Below are 24,877 nucleotides of genomic sequence, written 5' to 3'. Positions count from 1 at the left end.
CACTTTGTGTCTCTATTGTCATTCTAGCGTAGCGATTTGTCTCTCGTTTGATCAGTCTCACCAGTTCTTCATCGAAAAAGTATGTGAAACAATCAAACACTGAAGAATGTTGGTCAATCCCATCTTGAATTGCACAGGATTCAGAAAAAACAGCAAGCTGGGGAGTGATTGTATCGTCATCTGTCCACTGGCCAGAAGAATATGGCAAATTGCAATGACCAGTTGTGTTTGTTGTGACAACGATGTCAACAGCCTCATTTTCAGGTCTTCCTGACGGTTCACCATCCGAAGGATCATTTTCATCTATAAGAAAATTCGTAAAAATTAGTTTTTTTCTGACTAGGAATCAAACCACAGAATTACGGAAAATTCGGACAAAAAATAGCTTACCATCACTAATGTCAAAATGTGCAATTTCTTCATCTAATTCTGAACCACTATTGTTCAATAAAAACTCTATTTCTTCATCTTGCAAGGCCATGATGAAAATAAAGCGCAAAGCTATCAGCCGACAACAATCTAAAGTTTCGAACTGCTGCGCGCCGGTTGTAAGTCGAGCGTGAGAGCGGCACAGCAAATGACTCAAAATATACTCCTGTACCACCTCCAACAGTGGCATATGCTGCCATCTATAATTTTTTCTTGGTACTAGGATAACCAGAGTACTTTTAAACCTACAGAATATGAAAGTCATGCGCAGAGAGTCGTTAACATTGCTGATAATCGGCCGACGTAGGAGCTACGTCAATCGTCTTTTTGGGGTACTGTCGGACTGACGTAGGAGCTACGTTGCTCATCTCGAAAGTGTTAAATATCCGTGAACAGCATGACTGTGATGTGCAGGCAGCCCATCATGCTGCAACCACGTGCATAGCCGTGTGTTGATGGGGAACATCTTCCATCAGTCCGGATAGATTTTCTTGCAAAAAGTGAAGGTAATTTGCCCCAGTAAATCGAGGAGGTAGATGGACCAGCCCAATCACATGGTCACCCAGAATGCCTACCCAAATGTTGAGCAAAAATCATTCCTGAGTCGAGGATTTCCCCTTGCCGAGTAATGAATGTTTCAAGTATTGTAAAGGCCATCATAACAAAAGGTGCAGTCGTCGGTAAACAACACAATGGCGGGGAAGTTGGGATCTCGTGCAACATGTCACAGAAACCACCGACAAAACCCTAGCATGTGTTCATAGTCCGCCACAGTATTTAGGCCTTGGACAGGGTGGAAAGTAAATGAATGCTGGCCGTCATCCCTTAAAACCTCCCAGACTAACTGGTGAGTGACCCGCATGTCGTGTCCAACCACTTGGGTACTTGTCGTAGGTGCTTCCTCCAAGTGCTCGAGAACAGTCTCTTCAAATGCAGCATCCCATCATGTTCGAGGTCTTCCAGCATCACCATGAAATCCTGCTAACGTGCCTGTTCCGCCAAGTCGCAGATGAATTGCTGTAAACGTTTGCAGCTGTGGGTGGCGTCTTGCTGGGTACCGTTTCCCATACAACCATCGAGCTTCGTGCACATTACCATCAGCTAGTCCATAAACAAAAACCATATCCTATTGTTCTTCAAACGAATACTGTGCCACCGTGCTTACTGTATGACTAAATCACAGGTGGTGTGTGTGTGTGTGTGTGTGTGTGTGTGTGTGTGTGTGTCGAAGCAAAGCTCACGAGTGAATGCCTCTGACATGAGGTGGAGACAAACAGCAAGACCTATTCGACACATGTGCATATCAGGTTGGGGCAATGACGGGGTGAGGGATATTTGTATGCGTGAACGACAACCTGTCAAGAGACAAATGGCAACAGGGCAATCCCAAGGCCAATCGGAGCGTATAGCGCCAAGTTTCTGTAGTTTAAAAATGCTGTGTTGTCGACCTACACAACATTAGTAATTTTGGTTCCTACTGGCATCAGCTATCCAGGGTTGAAATTTTGTGGCACAAGTTTTCTCCACCCTGTATAGTCTGGCAAACTGTTGTATAGAACGCATCCTGCTTTTGTCTGTTGATTTGAGCCAATTTCCTTCATTATGATGATTATTTTTATTTCTTGTGTTATAGTTATGGATATCTCTATTTAACAATGCAGCATGATTACTTTTACATAAATAATTGTTTCATATATGTATAGTGATGCTACTGTTAATATATTTAGATCCCTGAATTTACTTCTGCGGGACTCTCAAGGAAATAATTTTGCTACTTGTCTTATAGCCTTCTTTTGTAGCTTTAGTACTCTTTCTGTGTGCACATTTGCAGAATTTCCCCAGACCAGGGTACCATACGAAATTTGTGAATGAACTAGCCCATAGTACATTGTTAGCAGTAATTGTGTGTTTTCTGTCCTCGACATTTTCATCATTAGAAATATACTTGAACTCAGTTTATGACTAATATTATTTACATCCTTTTCCCATATACAGTACCTATCCACTGTCACACCTAGAAATTTATATGTTTCTGTCTCTTTTAGATCCAAGTCTCCTGGCTTGACACTGTTCAACTTAGGTGTTTTGTTTGTAAGTATTTGCATATATGTAGTTTTGTTTACCTTTATAAACAGACTATTTCCTCTGAAATAATTGTTTCCATTTTCCGTATTCATAGATGCTTGTTTTTGTAAGTAGTCTGTTGAAGCAGTACTTATAACAAATGAAGTGAACTACTTATAATGAACGAAATGTCATCTGCGTACATGACGTCATTTCCCCCTACTATTTTGGGACATGCCATTTACATATCAAATAAAAAGAAATGGGCCCACTGCTGATCCTCAAGGCACTCCTTATTTAACAAATTCAGAATTTTTGTAGACATTTGTAAAAGTAATGTTCACATTTTGCTCTATTCTACACACTGTTCTCTATTTTCCATGAATGATTTTATGATACTGGCTGCTTTCCTCCTTGCACCATAAAACGTAAGCTTTTCTAATAATATTTTAAGGCAGACACAATCAAAATCTTTTGAAAGCTCAATAAAACATACCACAAACTTCCTTTTGTTCATCTAAGGACTTAGTTACACATGCTACAAATTCAGCTGTTGCTGTATTGTTGGATCTTTGGATCTACCCTTCCTAAACCCATGCAGTGCATCATTGAAAGTATGACATTTTTCCATAAAATTCTGTCTTTAAAGATACATTCTATTACTGAGATAAGACAGGTGCAGCAGCAATTTGTCGGTGATTTCATGGATCTTCCTTGCTGCCACCTTTGACAACAGTGATCACTTTACTCATTTTTAAACATGTTTGGAATATTCCTTCTTCCATGGCTGAGTTTATGAGAAATGTTAGAGGCTTTACCACCCACTGCAGGCAGCCTTTAATTAGACTAGCAGATGTACCATATAGTGCCTCAGAATTTTTTGTTCTTAAATGACTTACCTTTACTAATTCAGGTCCATTTGCTTGGAGAAGAAACAAACTTTTTGTTTAATGTAAACAATGAATAACTTTATATATCTAAATACAAAGATGATGTGACTTACCGAACGAAAGTGCTGGCAGGTCGATAGACACACAAACAAACACAAACATACACACGAAATTCAAGCTTTCGCAATAAACGGTTGCTTCATCAGGAAAGAGGGAAGGAGAGGGAAAGACGAAAGGATGTGGGTTTTAAGGGAGAGGGTAAGGAGTCATTCCAATCCCGGGAGCGGAAAGACTTACCTTAGGGGGAAAAAAGGACAGGTATACACTTGCACACACATACATATCCATCCGCACATAAACAGACACAAGCAGACATTTGTAAAGGCAAAGAGTTTGGGCAGAGATGTCAGTCGAGGCGGAAGTACAGAGGCAAAGATGTTGTTGAAAGACAGGTGAGGTATGAGCGGCGGCAAATTGAAATTAGCGGAGATTGAGGCCTGGCGGATAACGAGAAGAGGGGATATACTGAAGGGCAAGTTCCCATCTCCGGAGTTCTGACAGGTTGGTGTTAGTGGGAAGTATCCAGATAGCCCGGCCGGTGTAACACTGTGCCAAGATGTGCTGGCCGTGCACCAAGGCAGGTTTAGCCACAGGGTGATCCTCATTACCAACAAACACTGTCTGCCTGTGTCCATTCATGCGAATGGACAGTTTGTTGCTGGTCAGTCCCACATAGAAAACTTCACAGTGTAGGCAGGTCAGTTGGTAAATCACGTGGGTGCTTTCACACATGGCTCTGCCTTTGATCGTGTACACCTTCGTTTGCTACGAAGACCTAGGCTGTAGGGAAGGGACCGAATCTGTTCCAGTCCGGAATCCCTGAACCATTACACCAACAACCTGAAAACAGCTTTCACATTCCGCAACTACCCTCCCGACCTGATACAGAAGCAAATAACCAGAGCCACTTCCTCATCTCCTCAAACCCAGAACCTCCCACAGAAGAACCCCAAAAGTGCCCCACTTGTGACAGGATACTTTCGGGGACTGGATCAGACTCTGAATGTGGCTCTCCAGCAGGGATACGACTTCCTCAAATCCTGCCCTGAAATGAGATCCATCCTTCATGAAATCCTCCCCACTCCACCAAGAGTGTCTTTCCGCCGTCCACCTAACCTTCGTAACCTCTTAGATCATCCCTATCAAATCCCCAAACCACCTTCTCTACCATGTGGCTCCTACCCTTGTAACCGCCCCCCGGTGTAAAACCTGTCCCATGCACCCTCCCACCACCACCTACTCCAGTCCTGTAACCCGGAAGGTGTACACGATCAAAGGCAGAGCCACGTGTGAAAGCACCCACGTGATTTACCAACTGACCTGCCTACACTGTGAAGCTTTCTATGTGGGAATGACCAGCAACAAACTGTCCATTCACATGAATGGACACAGGCAGACAGTGTTTGTTGGTAATGAGGATCACCCTGTGGCTAAACATGCCTTGGTGCACGGCCAGCACATCTTGGCACAGTGTTACACCGGCCGGGTTATCTGGATACTTCCCACTAACACCAACCTGTCAGAACTCCGGAGATGGGAACTTGCCCTTCAGTATATCCTCTCTTCTTGTTATCCACCAGGCCTCAGTCTCCGCTAATTTCAATTTGCCGCCGCTCATGCCTCACCTGTCTTTCAACAACATCTTTGCCTCTGTACTTCCGCCTCGTTTGACATCTCTGCCCAGACTCTTTGCCTTTACAAATGTCTGCTTGTGTCTGTGTATGTGCGGATGGATATGTGTGCGTGTGCAAGTGTATACCTGTCCTTTTTTCCCCCTAAGGTAAGTCTTTCTGCTCCCGGGATTGGAATGACTCCTTACCCTCTCCCTTAAAACCCACATCCTTTCGTCTTTCCCTCTCCTTCCCCCTTTCCTGATGAAGCAACCGTTTGTTGCGAAAGCTTGAATTGCATGTGTATGTTTGTGTTTGTTTGTGTGTCTATCGACCTGCCAGCACTTTCGTTCGGTAAGTCACATCATCTTTGTTTTTAGATATATTTTTCCCACGTGGAATGTTTCCCTCTATTATATTCATATCATTACAATGAATAACTTTGTTTCATAATGTCTTTGTAAGCCATCAGTACATGTTAAACATGTATAGTGTATGTGAAATCAGAAATCAGAATAACAGATACCATCTTCATACATATATAGTAAAGGTTTACCGCCCATTTGACCATTTTCTTCTGTGTGGATGCACAAACAGTGCCCAAACTCTTACAGGAATCGGCAGTAAAGCTGCGAGTAATGAGTATGATGGGCAGAGGCACTATGAAAATAGTGCAGGACAATAAGTTGCGATGTGGGTTTCACGGGAGGTGAGCCAGAGACAAATCCCTTCAGATGCACTACCCTCTGTGTCCTTGGTGGCTCAGATGGACAGAGCGTCTGCCATGTAAGCAGGAGATCCCGGGTTCAAGTCCTGGTCAGGACACACATTTTCAACTGTCCCCGTTGACTTATATCAACACCTGTATGCAGCTAGGGGTATTATTTCATTGCAATGAAATCACATTTTTCATGGAAAATGAGATAATGATGTACCATTTTTTTCTTTATGATTTCATGGAAGTGTTTATAACACTGGAACAAGTTTACCACGGTACTACTGTGTGGTGCATGGAAAATATCGAAAACTCAATCCTTCAAAGCTATCATGTCATGTTTACTGTAAGTACTACTGCTAAACAGTCAATCTGCAATTTCCAAATTTCATTTATCTTCATTTACTTTATGAATATTCATCAGTTAATATATTTCCCTGGTAAATAAAACAACTAATGTCTGAAACTTCCTGGCAGATTAAAACTGTGTGCCGGACCGAGACTCGAACTCGGGACCTTTGCCTTTTGAGGGCAAGTGCTCTACCTTGTGAGCTACCCAAGCAAGACTCATGCCCTGTCCTCACAGCTCATTCTGGAAACTAATGTCTGATTTGTAGTTCATACCGTACTGCAGCCACCTGATGATGAATGAAAGTTCAAAACCAGTAATGGCATAGAAAAATGAAATGTGTTAAATAAAACTCTTTAAATTAGTGACTGGTAGCAAATTCTGTAATACAAATTACTAGGGAATATACTGCGTAACACTGAAAAAAAGAGGTGTGATCATTGACAAACATAAAACAGTGCCAAAATATATGTTTGGATGTAATACAGCAAAAAAATTGTCATAAAATAGTGTTCCACTAATTTTTAATTTATTTCCAGAATAAATTTTCCTTCTGCAGTGGAATACGTGCAGATGTGAAACTTTCTGGCAGATTAAAACTGTGTGCTGGACCACGTCTTGAGCCTGGTACTGGTGGAAGGAAAGCTGTGAGAGTAAGTGATGATTCATGACTGGATAGCTCAGCCAGTACAGAACCCACATGAGAAGAGGCAAAAGTCCCAGGTTAGAGTCACAGGCCAGCACACAGTTTTAATATGCCAGGAAGTTTTATTAATTTACTGTTCTGCAAGCAAGGATGATTGTAGCACAATACCTTGTTCCAGTACCATCTAAATCAGAAAATCCGCACTGTGTTCCAAAAAGTTCAGCACTCTTTGGCAATCTGGCAGACTTTGATTTCTTGAGATCATAATTTTGAGATGGTGCCCACGAGCCAGGATGCTGTTGCTGGGTGTTTCTGTAGGAAAGCAGGATACTATAAAACTAAGCATTAAGTGTTCATAGTATTTTCAAACTACTACACTAATAATTTGCTACTTGATATTCTCCTACAAGTGACAGAAAAGAAAGTAAATATTCTGGTGTCAGGTCACAAAAGAGTAGTAAAATATAGTTTTCCACAAACAGCAGAACTCCACAAACACTAGTTAATGTCACTTTACTGTGACCACTTTTCACGTTTGTCTAAACTTATAGTATAAAAAACAGTCACCAGAAATCACCAGTATGCTATGTTATGGAATAGAAATGGCTGATTCAGAATACAACTGACAACCACCTAACAAGTATACACGCAAATACTGATGGTACCAGCACCGCCAACAACTTCCACCATACTGCAGCAAATTTATTTATTTATAATTCTTATTTCGTAAATCAACATACAAAGGAAAATTCACTGAAAGTATCAAATGCTGTCACATGACAGATTAAATTTTGTAGTCTGATGCAAAAGCCAACAAGAAGTTGCTTCTCGACAAAAGCAATAAAATTAGAATACCTTCTCAACACAAAATAAATATATTCTTCTTCTTCTCATGGGGCTCCTACAGCTATCGCCACATCTCGCATCTCTGTTGTCAAATACCTCAATCATGCCATTCTTCCTTCTCCTCTACTGTCCTTGTTCTCCCCATAATTTCTTGGATACCCCCTAGCCAGCCTTTCTGCGGTTATCCTCTTCTTTTCCTTCCAGGAGGTTGCTGTGAAAGCTCTCTATGACCACCTGTCTTCTTCCATTCTTTTGACAAACACTAACTGTCCAAGTTGTCTTTCTTCTATTCTACCCGTAACACTAAAATGGGTCTGCATCCTTTCTCGTATTTCCCATTTCTTACAGTCAAGTCTGGAAATTCTGCATTCTCTTCTCAAATAGTCTGTTTCTAAACCTCTTAAGTCTCTTTTTATTTCTTTGTGTGAGTTCCCAACACACATTTCCAAAGCTTGTGATTGGTTTCACAGCACATTTTTATAATCACATTTTAACTTTTAAACTCGTTTTTGAGGACAAAGTACAGGATTTAATTTTTGGACAGCACTGTTACCTGCTTCATCCACTGTCAGCTATCTCTCTTATGTCTTCCATCACTTGATAGGATAATAGCCAAATACCTAAATTCTTTAGACACTTTAATATGTCCGCCAATGACCAAGTCACTTCCCTCCTCTCCGCAACACAGGTACTCTGCCTCCTCAAAATTAATTTTGAAACTCAAATTTTTTCACCCATTTTCATTTGTGCAACCATCTTCAGTATCTCTTTTGTGGTTATTTTCCCTATCTGCTCACCATCCTGGTTCCCTCCATCTCCCAGCGTATTTCCCTGCACTCTATTCTTTCTTCTGCTAGCAGGCCTTTAAAAGGCTTCTCGCCTCTATCAGACTTATTTCCATATGTTATTATGTTAACATTGTGCAAATTATCTAACTATTTAGATCAGGAGCTTGCAAATTCCTCGATGCAGTTTGTTGGGCATACGGTAACTGTCATATTAATTGACCTACAACCATCAACAAGTTTGACGCTGCACAACATTCATAATTTTCATTGCATGTTTAAAGCACACAGACAGCCCCAACTGTTCAACAACTATCAGTGTACTCTTAGTAGATAATTATATGAATAACAAACAGAACATTAAGCAACTATCATAAAAAGTGGTTATTTCTTATAATTGTTTAAGATGTTTATTTATCAGCCATTTAAGCTCAAACGCAGAACAGCAGAACATCATTAATAGCAAATAATTGCAAATTTATAGTTCAGGAAGTCACATAAATTGGTAACAGATTCATTTCATTGCTCAGTTGATGCGATCAAAATCCATCTTTTCATGTAGGAGCCTATACAGAATCTAAATTGGGAATTTTTAACCAGTTAGTAGTACTGGCAGAAAAATGAATCTGTAATCCATCACATTCTGAGTCCTCATTTGAAAAATGTAAGGAATAAAATGAGCATGTAATAATCATCGGTTAGTTGCTTAACTCTACTTGCATAAATGAGAATTATCCTAGATACTTCATGGTTTCAAGAAATATCTGTGTATCAATGTGAGATCAACTTCTGCAGATAGTGAGTTATGCACAACACCAGTTGAGCACACGAATCACAGAGCAGTACATGGCCCAATGTGCCATCATAAAAGGTAGTACTGTGCTCACTAACTGACCTCACTTGTAGCTGAGACACATCAGATAATGTAGGTTACTCATGTAACTGTAAAAGATGATACAATGTTGATACACAGATAATTCATTCTATGACACGCATTTCAATGGGTAATGTACACGTCGCTGACACTAGCCACCATGAAAGTGCACTAACAGTGTCAGCTGCTTTTGCATTGCATGCTGAAGTTGGTAACTCTGCACAGTGAGTGACAGGAAGTGAACATGACAAATAATGAGTTGGATGATCAGACAAGATGGTGAAACCAATGGGAAAATAGTGTTCAATAAATGTCGCCATGACTGGAGTGTACAAAATGATGTGGCAGTATAGTGGAATGTATTGTGCACAAGGTCATATAAAACAGAGTATTCAGTAAAAAGGAAACTGTATTCTTTGGTTCCCATTTACCCAACAACTTCAGAAATCAGGACATTTCGAAAATACCTCACAAAGTTTTCAAAACAATCATTCAGCTACAATACAGATCAGTCCATCACCACTGCCAGTTTTCTTCCAGTCACATTCGTTGGTCACCAGCTCACAACCAAACTATAACGTTGGAACATGAAACATTGTTTCAAGAAATCCTGTCATATTCCAAGAAACGCACAAGAAATACATATGAAAACCAGTAAACAACTTTATAATCCATAATAGCCAGATCAGTCTCACACTATCCATGTCGAAAACAAAAGTCATCAATTCGTATTTTCTACTGAAGCACATCTACATCTACATCTAAACTCGGAAACCCCCATGAAATGGATGGCAGATGGTACGTCCCCTTGTACCAGTTGTTAGTGCCTCTTCCTATTCCATTCACATATGGAGCACGGGAATGCTTGTTTGAATGCCTCTGTGCATGCAGTAATTATTCTAATCTTATACTCACAATCCCTATTAGAACAATACGTTAGTAGACTTTCTTAGGACAGTTTATTTCTGTCTTCTAAAGTCTTTCAGTTCAGTTCCTTCAGTACCTCTGACACACTCCAACAGGTCAAACAAACCTGTGACCATGTGTGCTGCCATTTTCTGTTTATGTTCCACATACCCTATTAGTCCTATTTGGTACAGGTCCCACACACTTGGGTTGCACGAATGAATTGTATGCAATCTCCTTTGTAGACTGATTGCACTTCCCCAGTACTCTGACAATAAACAGAAGTCTACCATATGTATACTTTAACCACTGGCTACGCATGGCAAGGTAAAACCATAAGCAGCTAAGTTGGAAATGTGGTTTTGCCTTTCACAGTAATTTTCTGGGCAACTGATTTTTAAGAAAGGATTATGCCTATTCTATGATCTTCAAATCATGGTCAAGTCACTCTGTCCTCTTAACAACTCCACACACAGATGCTATCCTCCATTCTTTGTTCAAAATATGTGTTTGAATCTATCCTCCAAGACTCTACACCATCTGATAAGCAGATCCTTGGGAAATCTGGGGCTACCCTCTTGTCAGCAAGTGAAATAAATCACATTAAAATGTGGCGTACAGATAGGGTTACATTGCGATTTCTGCTTTCAGGTGGGCCCTTTTTTTCTAAGATGATACCTACCTATTCTAAGTCTAATGCTGATCAATTCATCCACCTTTATGTTTGGGATGTGTATGTCATGGTTGAATGATACAGCTCTATTGGATATAGCTTGTTGCCTTTAACTTGTGACCATTCTTCTCCCACTGAGTCATGGATTCACTTCTTGTCAATGAGATGAGAATAAGAAGGAAATTAAGATCATCCAGCAAAGAGCTACCCCAAAGGTGTCCTTAGCTGATGTATCAGCATCAGCAATATCATTGACACTAATTCGTGTATGATCTGGCGGCCACTTTGCTTGGTCTTTTGAGGTTCAGGAGAATGCCACATATTTTCTGAGCTATCCTCTGTATTAGGCACAGTTAGAGCATTGGGATGGTTGAAGCTGATGAGAACATTCTGATCCACCCAATGCCTTTTCGACAGTGTTAGCCCCGCTGTTATCTTCAGGTCAGTATGATACAAAAAGTAATTTGTTCTTCCAAAACTTTTAATATTAATGGTATTGCCCCGAACTTAATGACTTTGTTTTTCTAAACATTCAAAATTCCTTTAACCTCAAATAAAAGAAAAATTTACTTTTTCTCATCCTTGCTAAAACTTAAAATTTGTTACACCTGTGTTCCTCGGGTCAGTATGACCCATGGGGTTTAAAAATTCACAAAACATTCAAAAATCATACTCAAGTTTTATTCAGGGTTACCACAAGTTTCCCCAAGTGAAATTCCCTGAATTCCAGACAAGCCTTAGCATTTTTTCCTGACAAATTTTCAGATCTCAAGTGTAAGTTAAAATGTAAGTTGACAATCTGTCTTTGCAGGCACAATACAAGAAACAATAGTGCAAACGAGAAAATATATATAAAAATAAAAAAATTAAAATTAAAAAAAAAAAAACCAACATTGCAAGCAGATGGCATTTCCTGGCGTGAGCAGAAATAATAAGTTCTAACATCAACATCTTTTGTAATGAACTGTTTTGAAATGGAGAAAACAAGCCAAATAAATGGTATATGTGCTTCAATAAGGCCACTGATGTTATTTTATTCCAATGAAATGAAACACATTTGGTGACAAAAATACCCATTTCCTTAGAGTCGCAAGACTGACTTAAAATACCTTCACTGATTTCAGTTATAACCTCAGAAATAGTAGGCCTCTTGAAAGAAGTATGTAAGGCAGGGAAGAATTGTGTAAACCAACACCATATGTGACCCCCAATAAAATGTTGGCTCTACTATGTTTGTTATTGTTGGATGTTACCCACTGTGTTATATCTATTATTTTAGAGCTATTTTGTGATTTTTCTTTTGAGAAATATATGAGTATATAGCGGACAAACCACCAGCGACTGACACAATTTTCTTCTTCTTAATGTCCATACTTTCTAACATATAAACTACTTTTTACATGCCAAAATGTACCAGAAGAAGTAAAATACCTATAAAATGGCACACTGTACAACATACTAGTGGTGAGACAGTCGCAATTCCTGAAATCCGACTGCCCATGTCCTCTGGCCTGCTGAGGAGCACTGCAGTCCTGGGTCCATGGATAAACCATTAAAATCCGCTGCACTACGCCGGACACAAACGGACCCAGCCTGCGGGCAGATCAGTGAGGCTAGATACGACAGCCAGGACCTGCACATCCTTGGAACGAAATGGCTTCAGATTGGTGAGCCCGATCCATTACAGATACCTGCAGAGACAGCCTGCAGTTTTGGCCCATCACAGATATACACTTATGTGGCCAGCTATTCACCAGTCGCAGCCAGCATTCTGATGAAATGAGATTGCAGTGATCAATCCATGCAACAGATAACTTGTTCAAATGGTCTGATAATCAATAATAATGATAGATAGCAACTCACCATAAAGACCATTGCTGAGCCGCAGACAGGCATGTAGGAAAGACAATCACACCATCACAACTAAATTGTCAGAAAATGATAGCACACACACACACTCACACAATTACTCAGACACAACTCATGCACACATGACCGCTGTCTTCAGCCACTGCGTCTACCATCTCTGAGAAACAGATCCAAACAAACTACTCTTCATGCCTCCCTACCTCTCGTCGGCAGCTGCTAGGCTAGCGGTAAGAAGTGGTGGCAGCACTTACTGCATGCTGAAGGGAGTAGTAAGAAGAGGGAGTAGGGACCAGCGCACATACTCAGCTGCACCCAGTTAGCAACGATGCATGACATCCCAGTAAACAAATCATTTCATCTATTAAAATAAAAACAAGATTTTTTTTCCAAATTTCCCTGATTTTCCTGACACGTTTGAAATTCCCTCATTTCCAAACTATGTGGCAACCCTGTTTATTTCTACATGCCTGAGATGCATGCATAACACTTTTTTGTGACACAAAATAAATATCTGATTCCCTGTTGTTAAAATTTGTGAAGGACATGCAACAATGCAAGATGCTCATTGTCTTCAAATTATAACAGCACATTATCACTAACAGTTATATTCTAATATTATAGCTAACAGTTACGTCAACGGCTGTATGCAGGCTCAGTTCATGTGTATATTGAAAAAATTTCTGTGTGACTATCATGACAAAACAATTTCTTTCCAATGAGCAATTGGAAGCATTAGTAAACGCATCTGACAGTAAGGAGAATATGTCTGAATGAGGAAACCATACCACTGATGACAACAGTATTCCTCCATTTGATTCAAAAGATATTTCTGATACTGATACTTGAAATGACAATATTCTAGGTGTTCTACTGATTCACCCTAGAGACAAAAAAAAAAAAAGTCACAAATCACATGGAGCTTAGAACCTTTCCCGCAAACAGAAAGAGCATATATTGCAAACATTATAAAACTGACTCCTTGTCCGACAAGATACACTATCACCAGAGAAGTGATATAAAATTATATTTTCAAGTTATGAGGACCAATAATATTCAGAGTATTGTGGTAAAAATAACTAATATTGAAGGTCGAAGAGTTTATGGGCACAGCTGGGAAGCATTACATGAAATTACACTTGAAGCCAATATTGGCCTGTTATTACTGGCTGGTGTGTATAAATCAAATGGTGAATCAACAAAGAGTATGTGAGATCCAGAAACAGATAGAGACATCCAGAATGAGATTTTCACTCTGCAGCGGAGTGTGCGCTGATATGAACCTTCCTGGCACATTAAAACTGTGTGCCCGACCGAGACTCGAACTCGGGACCTTTGCCTTTCGCGGGCAAGTGCTCTACCATCTGAGCTACCGAAGCACGACTCACGCCCGGTCCTCACAGCTTTACTTCTGCAAGTATCTTGTTGTCTCCTGCCTTCCAAACTTTACAGAAGCTCTCCTGCGAACCATGCAGAACTAGCACCCCTGAAAGAAAGGATATTGCAGAGACATGACTTAGCCACAGCCTGGGAAATGTTTCCAGAATGAGATTTTCACTCTGCAGCGGAGTGTGCGCTAATATGAAACTTCCTGGCAGATTAAAACTGTGTGCCCGACCGAGACTCGAACTCGGGACCTTTGCCTTTCGCGGGCAAGTGCTCTACCATCTGAGCTACCGAAGCACGACTCACTGGAAACATTCCATAGGCTGTGGCTAAGCCATGTCTCCGCAATATCCTTTCTTTCAGGAGTGCTAGTAATGCACGGTTCGCAGGAGAGCTTCTGTAAAGTTTGGAAGGTAGGAGGCGAGATACTGGCAGAAGTAAAGCTGTGAGGACCAGGCGTGAGTCGTGCTTCGGTAGCTCAGATGGTAGAGCACTTGCCCGCGAAAGGCAAAGGTCCCGAGTTCGAGTCTCGGTCGGGCACACAGTTTTAATCTGCCAGGAAGTTTCATATCAGCGCACACTCCGCTGCAGAGTGAAAATCTCATTCTGAAAACATTCCCCAGGCTGTGGCTAAGCCATGTCTCCGCAATATCCTTTCTTTCAGGAGTGCTAGTTCTGCATGGTTCGCAGGAGAGCTTCCGTAAAGTTTGGAAGGTAGGAGACGAGATACTGGCAGAAGTAAAGCTGTGAGGACCGGGCGTGAGTCGTGCTTCAGTAGCTCAGATGGTAGAGCACTTGCCCGCGAAAGGCAAAGGTCCCGAGTTCGAGTCTCGGTCGGGCACACAGTTTTAATCTTCCAGGAAGTTTCAGATAGAGACATCTCTCCTGTCTTAATGTCGCTGTAGTGGTTCTGCTCCATCTCACTTGTGTTACATTTCAATGACAAGTCTGATCAAAGAGTAAATGACAAGATGGCACCTGTAAGAGTTCCGTGGGATAAGTTGGTGGAAATACTTTCAAAACTATATGATCCTGGCACAAATATAACTGTGGAGGAACAACTGATGGCTTTCCGAGGATGCTGTCCATTCAAACAATATGTACCAAACAATCCCCCAAGAAGTGAGATAAAAATATGGACACTGTATGATAGTGACTACTTCTATGTTTTGAAAACACAAATCTATACAGGACAAGCACCTGAGAAAAATCCAAGTATGAGGGTTGGCATGGATCTTAAAATGGGTTAAAATGACAAAATGTCACATGTGACAATTTCTTTACATCACATCATATGCATTAGGCCAAGTGCTTCTCAAAAGACATCTTACAATGCTGGGGAGGGAACACACAGCTTGTCCTGATGAATATAATGCATAACAGTGAGGAAACAAGCAACAGAAAATACAAGGAACCTAAAATGGACTATAATGCAAGTAAGGGAGCGGTTGACTCATTGGATCAACTTATTGGCACCTACACATGCAAGAGGAAAACCAACTGCTGACCAATGATCATCTACTGCAACATTACCGATATTTTTGTCTACAATGTTTCTTGCTATTGGGAGAAATAAATGCAGGATGGAACAAAAAATGTTCATTACAAAAGAAGAATATTTGGGAAGACTACTATAGTTACTCCTGACACTGAAGCTAGCAAAAATCTGCCACAAAATGAACAGTCAGCACCCATTGTTAGAAGAATACAAAAAAGAAGTCCATCAACACCAATTTCCAGTGGTGACAACCAAAACTGCAAACATGCCAGATGCAAAGTTTGTCCATCAAGTTGTGACAACAAGATACTAATGAAGTGTTCAAATTGAAACAAGCATGTCTGTAACACACACATAATATTCCACTGCCCAAATTGTGGAGTTCTAAGTTGTGCGCTTGCATATTTAATTACATAAAATCCTTGCGTATTCTCATACTTGAGAGGAGTAATATTACTTATTGATAGCCGTAGAGTATAAATTCGCAGAGTCGTTAGATATTAGCAGTAGGATGGATAGGGTGTGTGCGTGCTGTGTGTGGGCGCAGGAGGAACTGGCTGCGGTTCGCGAGCAGCCGAGCGTGCTGTTGGCCACAGTCAGCCGCCTTCAGGCTGCTGCCTCGAGGTGCAACGACGGTGGAGGGTCTGGCGCGTCGCTTGAGACACCCCAGGTGTCGCTTGCTGCGTCCGCTGACTCATCCGCCAAGGCACCTTCTAGTGTACCCAGCGTGTTGGGGCCGCCCTCACCTCAGGGTGAGTGGCAGACTGCAACGCGTTCGCGTCACTCGAGGCGGAGGGTCAATGTGGAGGCTGTCCGGCTGGCCTCGCCCATTCGTCCTGTCAGTGGACTGGTGGCCACTCCTTCAGCAGGGTCCGAGCAGGCACACAGGAGCAAAGGCTTGCTGGTTATTGGGAGCTCCAACATTAGGCGGGTGATGGAGCCCCTTAGGGAAATAGCATACAAGGCTGGAAAGAATTCCAACATGCACTCGGTTTGTCTGCCGGGGGGCCTCATTCAAGATGTGGAGGCGGCCTTGCCTATGGCTATCGAGCGTACGGGGTGCAGTCGTCTGCAAGTAGTTGCTCATGTCGGCACCAATGATGCCTGTCACTTGGGTTCTGAGGCTATCCTCAGTATGTACGGGCGGCTGGCGAATTTGGTGAAGACTGCTGGCCTCGCCCGGGGTGCAAGCAGAGCTCTCTACTTGCAGCATCGTTCCCAGAGTGGATCGGGGTCCTTTGGTTTGGAATCGAGTGAACGGTCTCTACGAGAGGCTTCGTCGACCCTGTGACAATCTTGACTGCCGATTTCTAGACTTGCGCTATTGGGTGGGGAATTGTAGGACGCCCCTAGATAGGTCAGGGGTGCATTACACAAAGGAAGTGGCTACTCGGGTAGCAGAGTACTTGTGGCGTGCACATGGGGTTTTTTAGGGCTAGGCAGTAGTGTGAGGTGTCCTGATGAACACTCACCAGTAGACGTGCAGGCAGGGAAATCAGGACGCGCTCAGTGTGAAGACACTTCAGCTATCAAGATATTAACATTAAATTTTCAGAGTGTTCGGAATAAAGTTCCTGAATTTACTGCCCTCCAGGAAGCATGTGGCGCACAAATTATTCTCGGGACTGAGACCTGGCTGAACCCTGAGATAGGAAGTTCTGAAATATTTAGTGAGGGTTGGAACGTGTATCAGAAAGACAGATTAGACACCGTAGGAGGTGGTGTCTTCATTGCAGTTGACAAAAATATTGTGTCTACTGAGGTCGAAGTAGAGTGTGATTGAGAAGTTATCTGGACATGTTTAACAGGGCTAGGGGAAATAAAGTTAATTGTGGGGTGTTATTACCGGCCACCAGGTTCCACCGTGACAGTTCTAGAATCATTCAAAGGGAGTTTACATTCTGTATCACAGAAGTACCCGGATTATGCTATATTAGTCGGAGGCGACTTCAACCTACCTAGTATAGACTGGGATGTCTATGGATTCATTACAGGTGGTACAGACAAGCCGTCGTGTGAATTACTTTTGAACACATTATCCGAAAACTGTCTCGAGCAGCTAAATCGACAGCAAACGCGTAATGGAAATATTTTGTATCTGGTAGCCACGAACAGACCAGACCTCATCGACGGTGTCAGTGTTGAGACAGGGATTAGTGATCACTATGTTGTCATTACGACTATGGTTACAAAAGTTAAAAAGTTGGTCAAGAAGGCTAGGAGAGTATTCTTACCAGAAAGAGCTGATTAGCAGTTGTTAGCATCCCACTTAGTAAATGAATCGACTTCATTTACTTCCTGTACGATGGACATGGAAGAATTATGGGCAAATTTTAAACACATTGTAAATCACGCATTGGACAAGTATGTGCCGAAAGAGCGGGTTATGGATGGAAAAGACCCACCGTGGTTTAACAGCGGAATTTGGAGAACGCTCAGGAAGCAAAGGCAGTTGCACTTGCATTACAAGAAAGATTGGGAGAATGAGGACAGGCAAAAGTTAGTAGAGATTCGTGCTGCTGTAAAAAGAGCAATGCGCAAAGCATTCAACCACTACCACCATCATACCTTAGCAAAAGATCTTGCTGAAAACCCAAGGAAATTCTGGTCTTACGTAAAATCGGTAAGCGGGTCAAAGGCTTCCATCCAGTCACTCACTGATCAGTCTGGCCTGGCAACGGAAGACAGCAAAATGAAAGCTGAAATTTTAAATTTAGCATTTGAGAAATCTTGCACACAGTAGGATCGTATAAACATAATGCCGTTTGAGTCTCGTACAGATTCCCATATGGAGGACATGGTGATAGACATCCCTGGGGTTGTGAAGCAGCTGAATGGGTTGAAAATAAATAAATCACCAGGTCCTGGTGGGATTCCAATTCGGTTTTACAGAGAGTACTCTACTGCATTGGCTCCTTACTTAGCTTGCATTTATCGCGAATCTCACGCCCAACGTAAAGTCCCGAGCGACTGGAAAAAAGCGAAGGTGACGCCTGTATATAAGAAGGGTAGAAGGACGGATCCTCAAAATTACAGACCAATATCCTTAACATCGGTTTGTTGCAGGATTCTCGAACATATCCTCAGTTCGAATATAATGAATTTCCTTGAGACAGATAAGTTGCTGTCCATGCATCAGCACGGCTTTAGAAAGCATCGCTCCTGCAAAACGCAACTTGCCCTTTTTTCGCAAGATATCTTGCGAACCATGGATGAAGGGTATCAGACGGATGCCATATTCCTTGACTTCCGGAAAGTGTTTGACTCAGTGCCCCACTGCAGACTCCTAACTAAGGTACAAGCATTAGGGATTGGTTCCCAAGTATGTGAGTGGCTCGAAGACTTCTTAAGTAATAGAACCCAGTTCATTGTCCTCCATGGTGAGTGTTCATCGGAGGTGAGGGTATCATCTGGAGTGCCCCAGGGAAGTGTGGTAGGTCCGCTGTTGTTTTCTATCTACATAAATGATCTTTTGGATAGGGTGGATAGCAATGTGCAGCTGTTTGCTGATGATGCTGTGGTGTATCGGAAGGTGTTGTCATTGAGTGACTGTAGGAGGATACAAGATGACTTGGACAAGATTTGTGACTGGTGTAAAGAATGGCAGCTAACTCTAAATATAGATAAATGTAAATTAATGCAGATGAATAGGAAAAAGAATCCCGTAATGTTTGAATACTCCATTAGTAGTGTAGCGCTTGACACAGTCACGTCGATTAAATATTTGGGTGTAACATTGCAAAGCGATAAGAAGTGGGATAAGCATGTAATGGCAGTTGTGGGGAAGGCGGACAGTTGTCTTCGGTTCATTGGTAGAATTTTGGGAAGATGTGGTTCATCTGTAAAGGAGACCGCTTATAAAACACTAATACGACCTATTCTTGAGTACTGCTCGAGCGTTTGGGATCCCTGTCAGGTCGGATTGAGGGGGGACATAGAAGCAATTCAGAGGTGGGCTGCTAGATTTGCTACTGGTAGGTTTGATCATCACACGAGTGTTACGGAAATACTTCAGGAACTCAGGTGGGAGTCTCTAGAGGAAAAGAGGCGTTCTTTTCGTGAATTGCTACTGAGGAAATTTAGAGAACCAGCATTTGAGGCTGACTGCAGTGCAATTTTACTGCCGCCAACATACATTTTGCGGAAAGACCACAAAGATAAGATAAGAGAGATTAGGGCTCATATAGAGGCATATAGGCAGACATTTTCCCTCGTTCTGTTTGGGAGTGGAACAGGGAGAGAAGATGCTAGCTGGGGTACGAGGTACCCTCCGCCACGCACCATATGGTGGATTGTGGGGTATGTATGTAGATGTAGATAACCCTATTCTAATTTTTCTGCGGTTGACGTTATATGCTAAGCAAAACTCTATTGCGCAACAGCTCGTTACGGGACAGAGCTTACATCATTGTTGAGATTGTTAGCACCCTCTGCCATGCAACTCGTGGTGGTTTACGGAGTATAGATATAGAGGTAATACAGTAAAATTTGTTTCTATTATAATAAATACACCTACATTTAAAATTATAATAATTTTTAATGATTTATAATCATCATGTCCTTTAAATACCATACCAGGTCATTATAACCTGAGAGAGCATATTTGTATTACTTTTTCATGGAAGTTAACAGAGTTAAACTCTTTGTGATATGTGTGATACATGATATAAGCACAGAACTCTGAAATAGATTTAACTGAGCACCTGAGTGTATCTGTCCATTTGCACTGATCAATGCATGAAATACGGCAGTAAAGTAGTGATGTTCACATCTAATGTCTGAATCAGAGGCTCAGACGGTTTTGCGACCGTGTTGACTGCAGATTCCTTGACTTGCGCCATAGGGTCGTGGGGTTTCGGGTTCCGCTGAATAGGTCAGGAGATCACTACACTCAGCTTGCGGCTACACGGGTAGTGGAGGCTGTGTGGTGTGGACTGGGCGGTTTTTTAGGTTAGAAGGCCTCGGAAAAGTACGGGGTGGGCTGCAATTTCAAAGGGTGCATGGCAAATACAGGATGTGCTTCGATCAAGTATTGTAGTTGTAAATTGTTGTAGTTGTGTTGGGAAAGTCCCTGAGCTACAAGCGCTAATAGAAAGCACAGAAGCTGAAATCGTTATAGGTACAGAAAGCTGGCTAAAGCCTGAAATAAGTTCTGCAGAAATTTTTACGAAGTCTCAGACGGTGTTCAGGAAAGATAGATTAGGCAGAATTGGTGGTGGAGTGTTTGTGTCTGTCAGTAGTGGTTTATCTTGTAGTGAAGTCGAAGTAGATACTCAGTGCGAATTGGTATGGGTGGAGGTTATACTTAACAGACGAACTAAGTTAATAATTGGCTCCTTCTACCGATCCCCAGACTCCGATGATAATAGTTGCTGAACAGTTCCGAGAAAATTTGAGTCTCGTAACAAATAAATACCCCACTCATATGGTTATAGTTGGTGGGGACTTCAACCTTCCCTCGATATGTTGGCAAAAATACTTGTTCAAAGCCGGTGGTAGGCAGAAAACATCTTCCACGATTGTCCTAAATGCTTTCTCTGAAAATTATTTCGAACAGTTAGTCCACGAACCCACGCGAATTGTAAATGGTTGTGAAAACACACTTGACCTCTTAGCCACAAACAATCCAGAGCTAATTGAGAGCATCATGACTGATACAGGGATTAGTGATCACAAGGTCGTTGTAGCTAGGCTCAATACCGTTTCTTCCAAATCCACCAGAAACAAAAGCAAAATAATTTTATTTAAAAAAGTGGATAAAGTGTCACTAGAAGCCTTCCTAAGAGACAATCTCCATTCCTTCTGAACTAACTATGCAAATGTAGACGAGATGTTGCTCAAATTCAAAGATATATTAGCAACAGCAATTGAGAGATTCATACCTCATAAATTGGTAATAGATGGAACTGAAACCCCATGGTACACAAAACAGGTCCAAACGCTGTTGCAGAGGCAACGGAAAAAGCATGCGAAGTTCAGAAGAATGCGAAATCCCAAAGATTGGCTAAAATTTACAGAAGCGAGAAATTTGGCATGGACTTCAATGCGAGATGCCTTTAATAGGTTCCACAACGAAACACTGTCTCGAAATTCGGTAGAAAATCCGAAGAAATTCTGGTCATATGTAAAGAACACAAGCGGCAAGACGCAGTCAATACCTTCGCTGCGCAGTGCCGATGGTACTGTTACCGACGATTGTGCCACTAAAGCGGAGTTATTGAATGCAGTTTTCCGAAATTCCTTCACCACGGAAGATGAATGGAATATTCCAGAATTTCAAACACAAACAGCTGCTAGCATGAGTTTCTTAGAAGTAGATACCTTAGGGGTTGCGAAGCAACTCAAATCGCTTGATACGGGCAAGTCTTCAGGTCCAGATTGTATACCGATTAGGTTCCTTTCAGATTACGCTGATACAATAGCTCCCTACTTAGGAATCATATACAACTGCTCGCTCACCGATAGATCTGTACCTACAGATTGGAAAATTGTGCAGGTCGCACCAGTGTTTAAGAAGGGTAGTAGGAGTAATCCATCGAACTACAGACCTATATCATTGACTTCGGTTTGCAGTAGGGTTTTGGAGCATATACTGTATTCAAACATTATGAATCACCTTGAAGGTAACGATCTATTGATACGTAATCAGCATGGTTTCAGAAAACATCGTTCTTGTGCAACACAGATAGCTCTTTATTCGCACGAAGTAATGGCCGCTATCGACAGGGGATCTCAGGTTGATTCCGTATTTCTGGATTTCCGGAAACTTGTGACACCGTTCCTCACAAGCGACTTCTAATCAAGCTGCGGGCCTATGGGGTATCGTCTCAGTTGTGCGACTGGATTCGTGATTTCCTGTCAGGAAGGTCGCAGTTCGTAGTAATAGACGGCAAATCATCGAGTAAAACTGAAGTGATATCAGGTGTTCCCCAGGGAAATGCCCTGGGACCTCTGCTGTTCCCGATCTATATAAGTGACAATCTGAGCAGTTCTCTTAGGTTGTTCGCAGATGATGCTGTAATTTACCCTCTAGTAAGGTCATCCGAAGACCAGTATCAGTTGCAAAGCAATTTAGAAAAGATTGCTATATGGTGTGGCAGGTGGCAGTTGACGCTAAATAACGAAAAGTGTGAGGTGATCCACATGAGTTCCAAAAGAAATCCGTTGGAATTCGATTACTCGATAAATAGTACAATTCTCAAGGCTTTCAATTCAACTAAGTATCTGGGTGTTAAAATCACGAACAACTTCAGTTGGAAAGACCACATAGATAATATTGTGGGGAAGGCGAGCCAAAGGTTGCGTTTCATTGGCAGGACACTTAGAAGATGCAACAAGTCCACTAAAGAGACAGCTTACACTACACTCGTTCATCCTCTGTTAGAATATTGCTGCGCGGTGTGGGATCCTTACCAGGTGGGATTGACGGAGGACATCGAAAGGGTGCAAAAAAGGGCAGCTCGTTTTGTATTATCACGTAATAGGGGAGAGAGTGTGGCAGGTATGATACGCGAGTTGGGATGGAAGTCATTACAGCAAAGACGTTTTTCGTTGCGGCGATATCTATTTATGAAATTTCAGTCACCAACTTTGTCTTCCGAATGCGAAAATATTTTGTTGAGCCCAACCTACATAGGTAGGATTGATCATCAAAATAAAATAAGAGAAATCAGAGCTCGAACAGAAAGGTTTAGGTGTTCGTTTTTCCCGCGCATTGTTCGGGAGTGGAATGGTAGAGAGATAGTATGATTGTGGTTCGATGAACCCTCTGCCAAGCACTTAAATGTGAATTGCAGAGTAGTCATGCACATGTAGATGTAATACTGTAAACTTATAGTTAACTTGTTATAGGGTTATTTAGCTTACAGCAAGTAGAATAATCATCCTATCCCAACCATCTCAAAACTGAACGAAATTTTTCACTCATGTTCCAGAAAAAAAATGAAGCCTTCGATATAAAAATTTAAGATTTCATGGGGCTTTTGTCCAAGCAACAGGGCAGGGGACTGCAAAACGATATGTGAGCTCTATGACAGTTTTGGTAAAATTTAGGTCAGTTTGAAATTGAGACTAGTAATACTGTAAAATAATGGTGAAGTCTGAATTAAGAGTGCACCATATTGTTAAAATTTCAAGGCTCAGGCTCTATCATTTACTGTGTTTATGCTTTATGAGACTGACGTCAAAGCAAAATCAGTTTCGACAAAGATTCCAAGTTTGTGACTACAATAATTTTTAACACAGAAAATATGTGTGCTGATTAATAGTTGCACATATAAATGACTCATTATCAATTCTATCAAGATGCAGAAGTTTTTTCTGAGTGCTCTAGTATGTATTACTACTTCCATTTTTTTCTGTTTTGGTGATAATCCCTAAAATTCAACTTTTTCCCTTCTCATTAACAGCAAAGTTTCGCTATGTAATTCAGACTTCTCCGCAATCTTTTACAATCCAAATGGCTGTACCCACAGCATTTGAAAACAATACTAAGGTATTATGAAATGTCAGTTCACCCACTTTGAAATGAACTGTTCAGACAATACATTTAATGCAGCAATTGTCAGCGCATAATAGCTATTGGGAGAGCGTCGGCAGTCTTACAACCTGTCGTCATAAAACTTCAAACATTTAGTCAGTTTTCGTATTCGGTGGCAAGGGCCCTCCCAGTTCTTCCTAGCATTCTTATGAATAAAACTAGCTTTTGGAATGTCGGATTTACCATAGGTCTCTTTGTTGGGGTAAAATTATAAATATTTTCATTTATATATAGTTTTTTTTAGAGAATAATGTTTATAAGATACTGACAGAAACTTACGCGGAAATTTCTTCGAGCCAATTCGGCACTTTCTTGAGCGACGAACTGTCCATTGGCTTCTTGGCATCATTTATTTACTATTACATAAGTTTCTCCGAATACTGTTCCAGAGACGTGGAGATTTTTCATCCAAAATAACGCTCGCGATGTCGCCGAAGTACCATTGTTGAAATTATTTGTTACGTAACCAATGTTGGCACCAATACCACTCAGTTTACATGCGTTCGTAGTGTTGTGCAGTGCGTTACCATGACAACCACGAACTGTCGACTAATCGATCGATTTGTATAATTAAACGAATTATATAACTCAATAATTGCGAGATTTGACGTACTAATCTGTAGCTTGTTGAATCAAATATGACTAAAAATCAAGTGAAGAGTTATTTATAATATATAATGTTATTTAACTGTTTCAAATAGGGCCACAAAAGAACGATTATTTTCCTGTGAAATCATCAAT

General features: G+C 41.4%; 1 protein-coding gene across 1 annotated transcript in view; it reads right to left on the bottom strand.

The window, feature by feature from the left end:
* LOC126199242 (katanin-interacting protein-like) overlaps positions 1-24,641 on the bottom strand; it is a 349,391-nt gene extending 324,750 nt beyond the window's left edge. The window contains exons 1-2 of the mRNA XM_049936035.1: positions 24,416-24,641; positions 6,932-7,075 (exon numbers count right to left, since the gene is read on the bottom strand). Coding sequence (XP_049791992.1) covers positions 6,932-7,075; positions 24,416-24,468 — 197 coding nt within the window. The 5' untranslated portion in view covers positions 24,469-24,641. The remainder of the gene's footprint in view (positions 1-6,931; positions 7,076-24,415) is intronic.
* Between the last annotated feature and the right edge of the window lie 236 nt (positions 24,642-24,877).

This window comes from Schistocerca nitens, chromosome 8 (genome assembly GCF_023898315.1).
Source record: "Schistocerca nitens isolate TAMUIC-IGC-003100 chromosome 8, iqSchNite1.1, whole genome shotgun sequence".
Lineage (NCBI taxonomy): Eukaryota > Metazoa > Arthropoda > Insecta > Orthoptera > Acrididae > Schistocerca > Schistocerca nitens.
The sequence above is the reverse complement of the archived record's forward strand: the minus strand, read 5'-3'. Positions and strand labels throughout refer to the sequence as shown.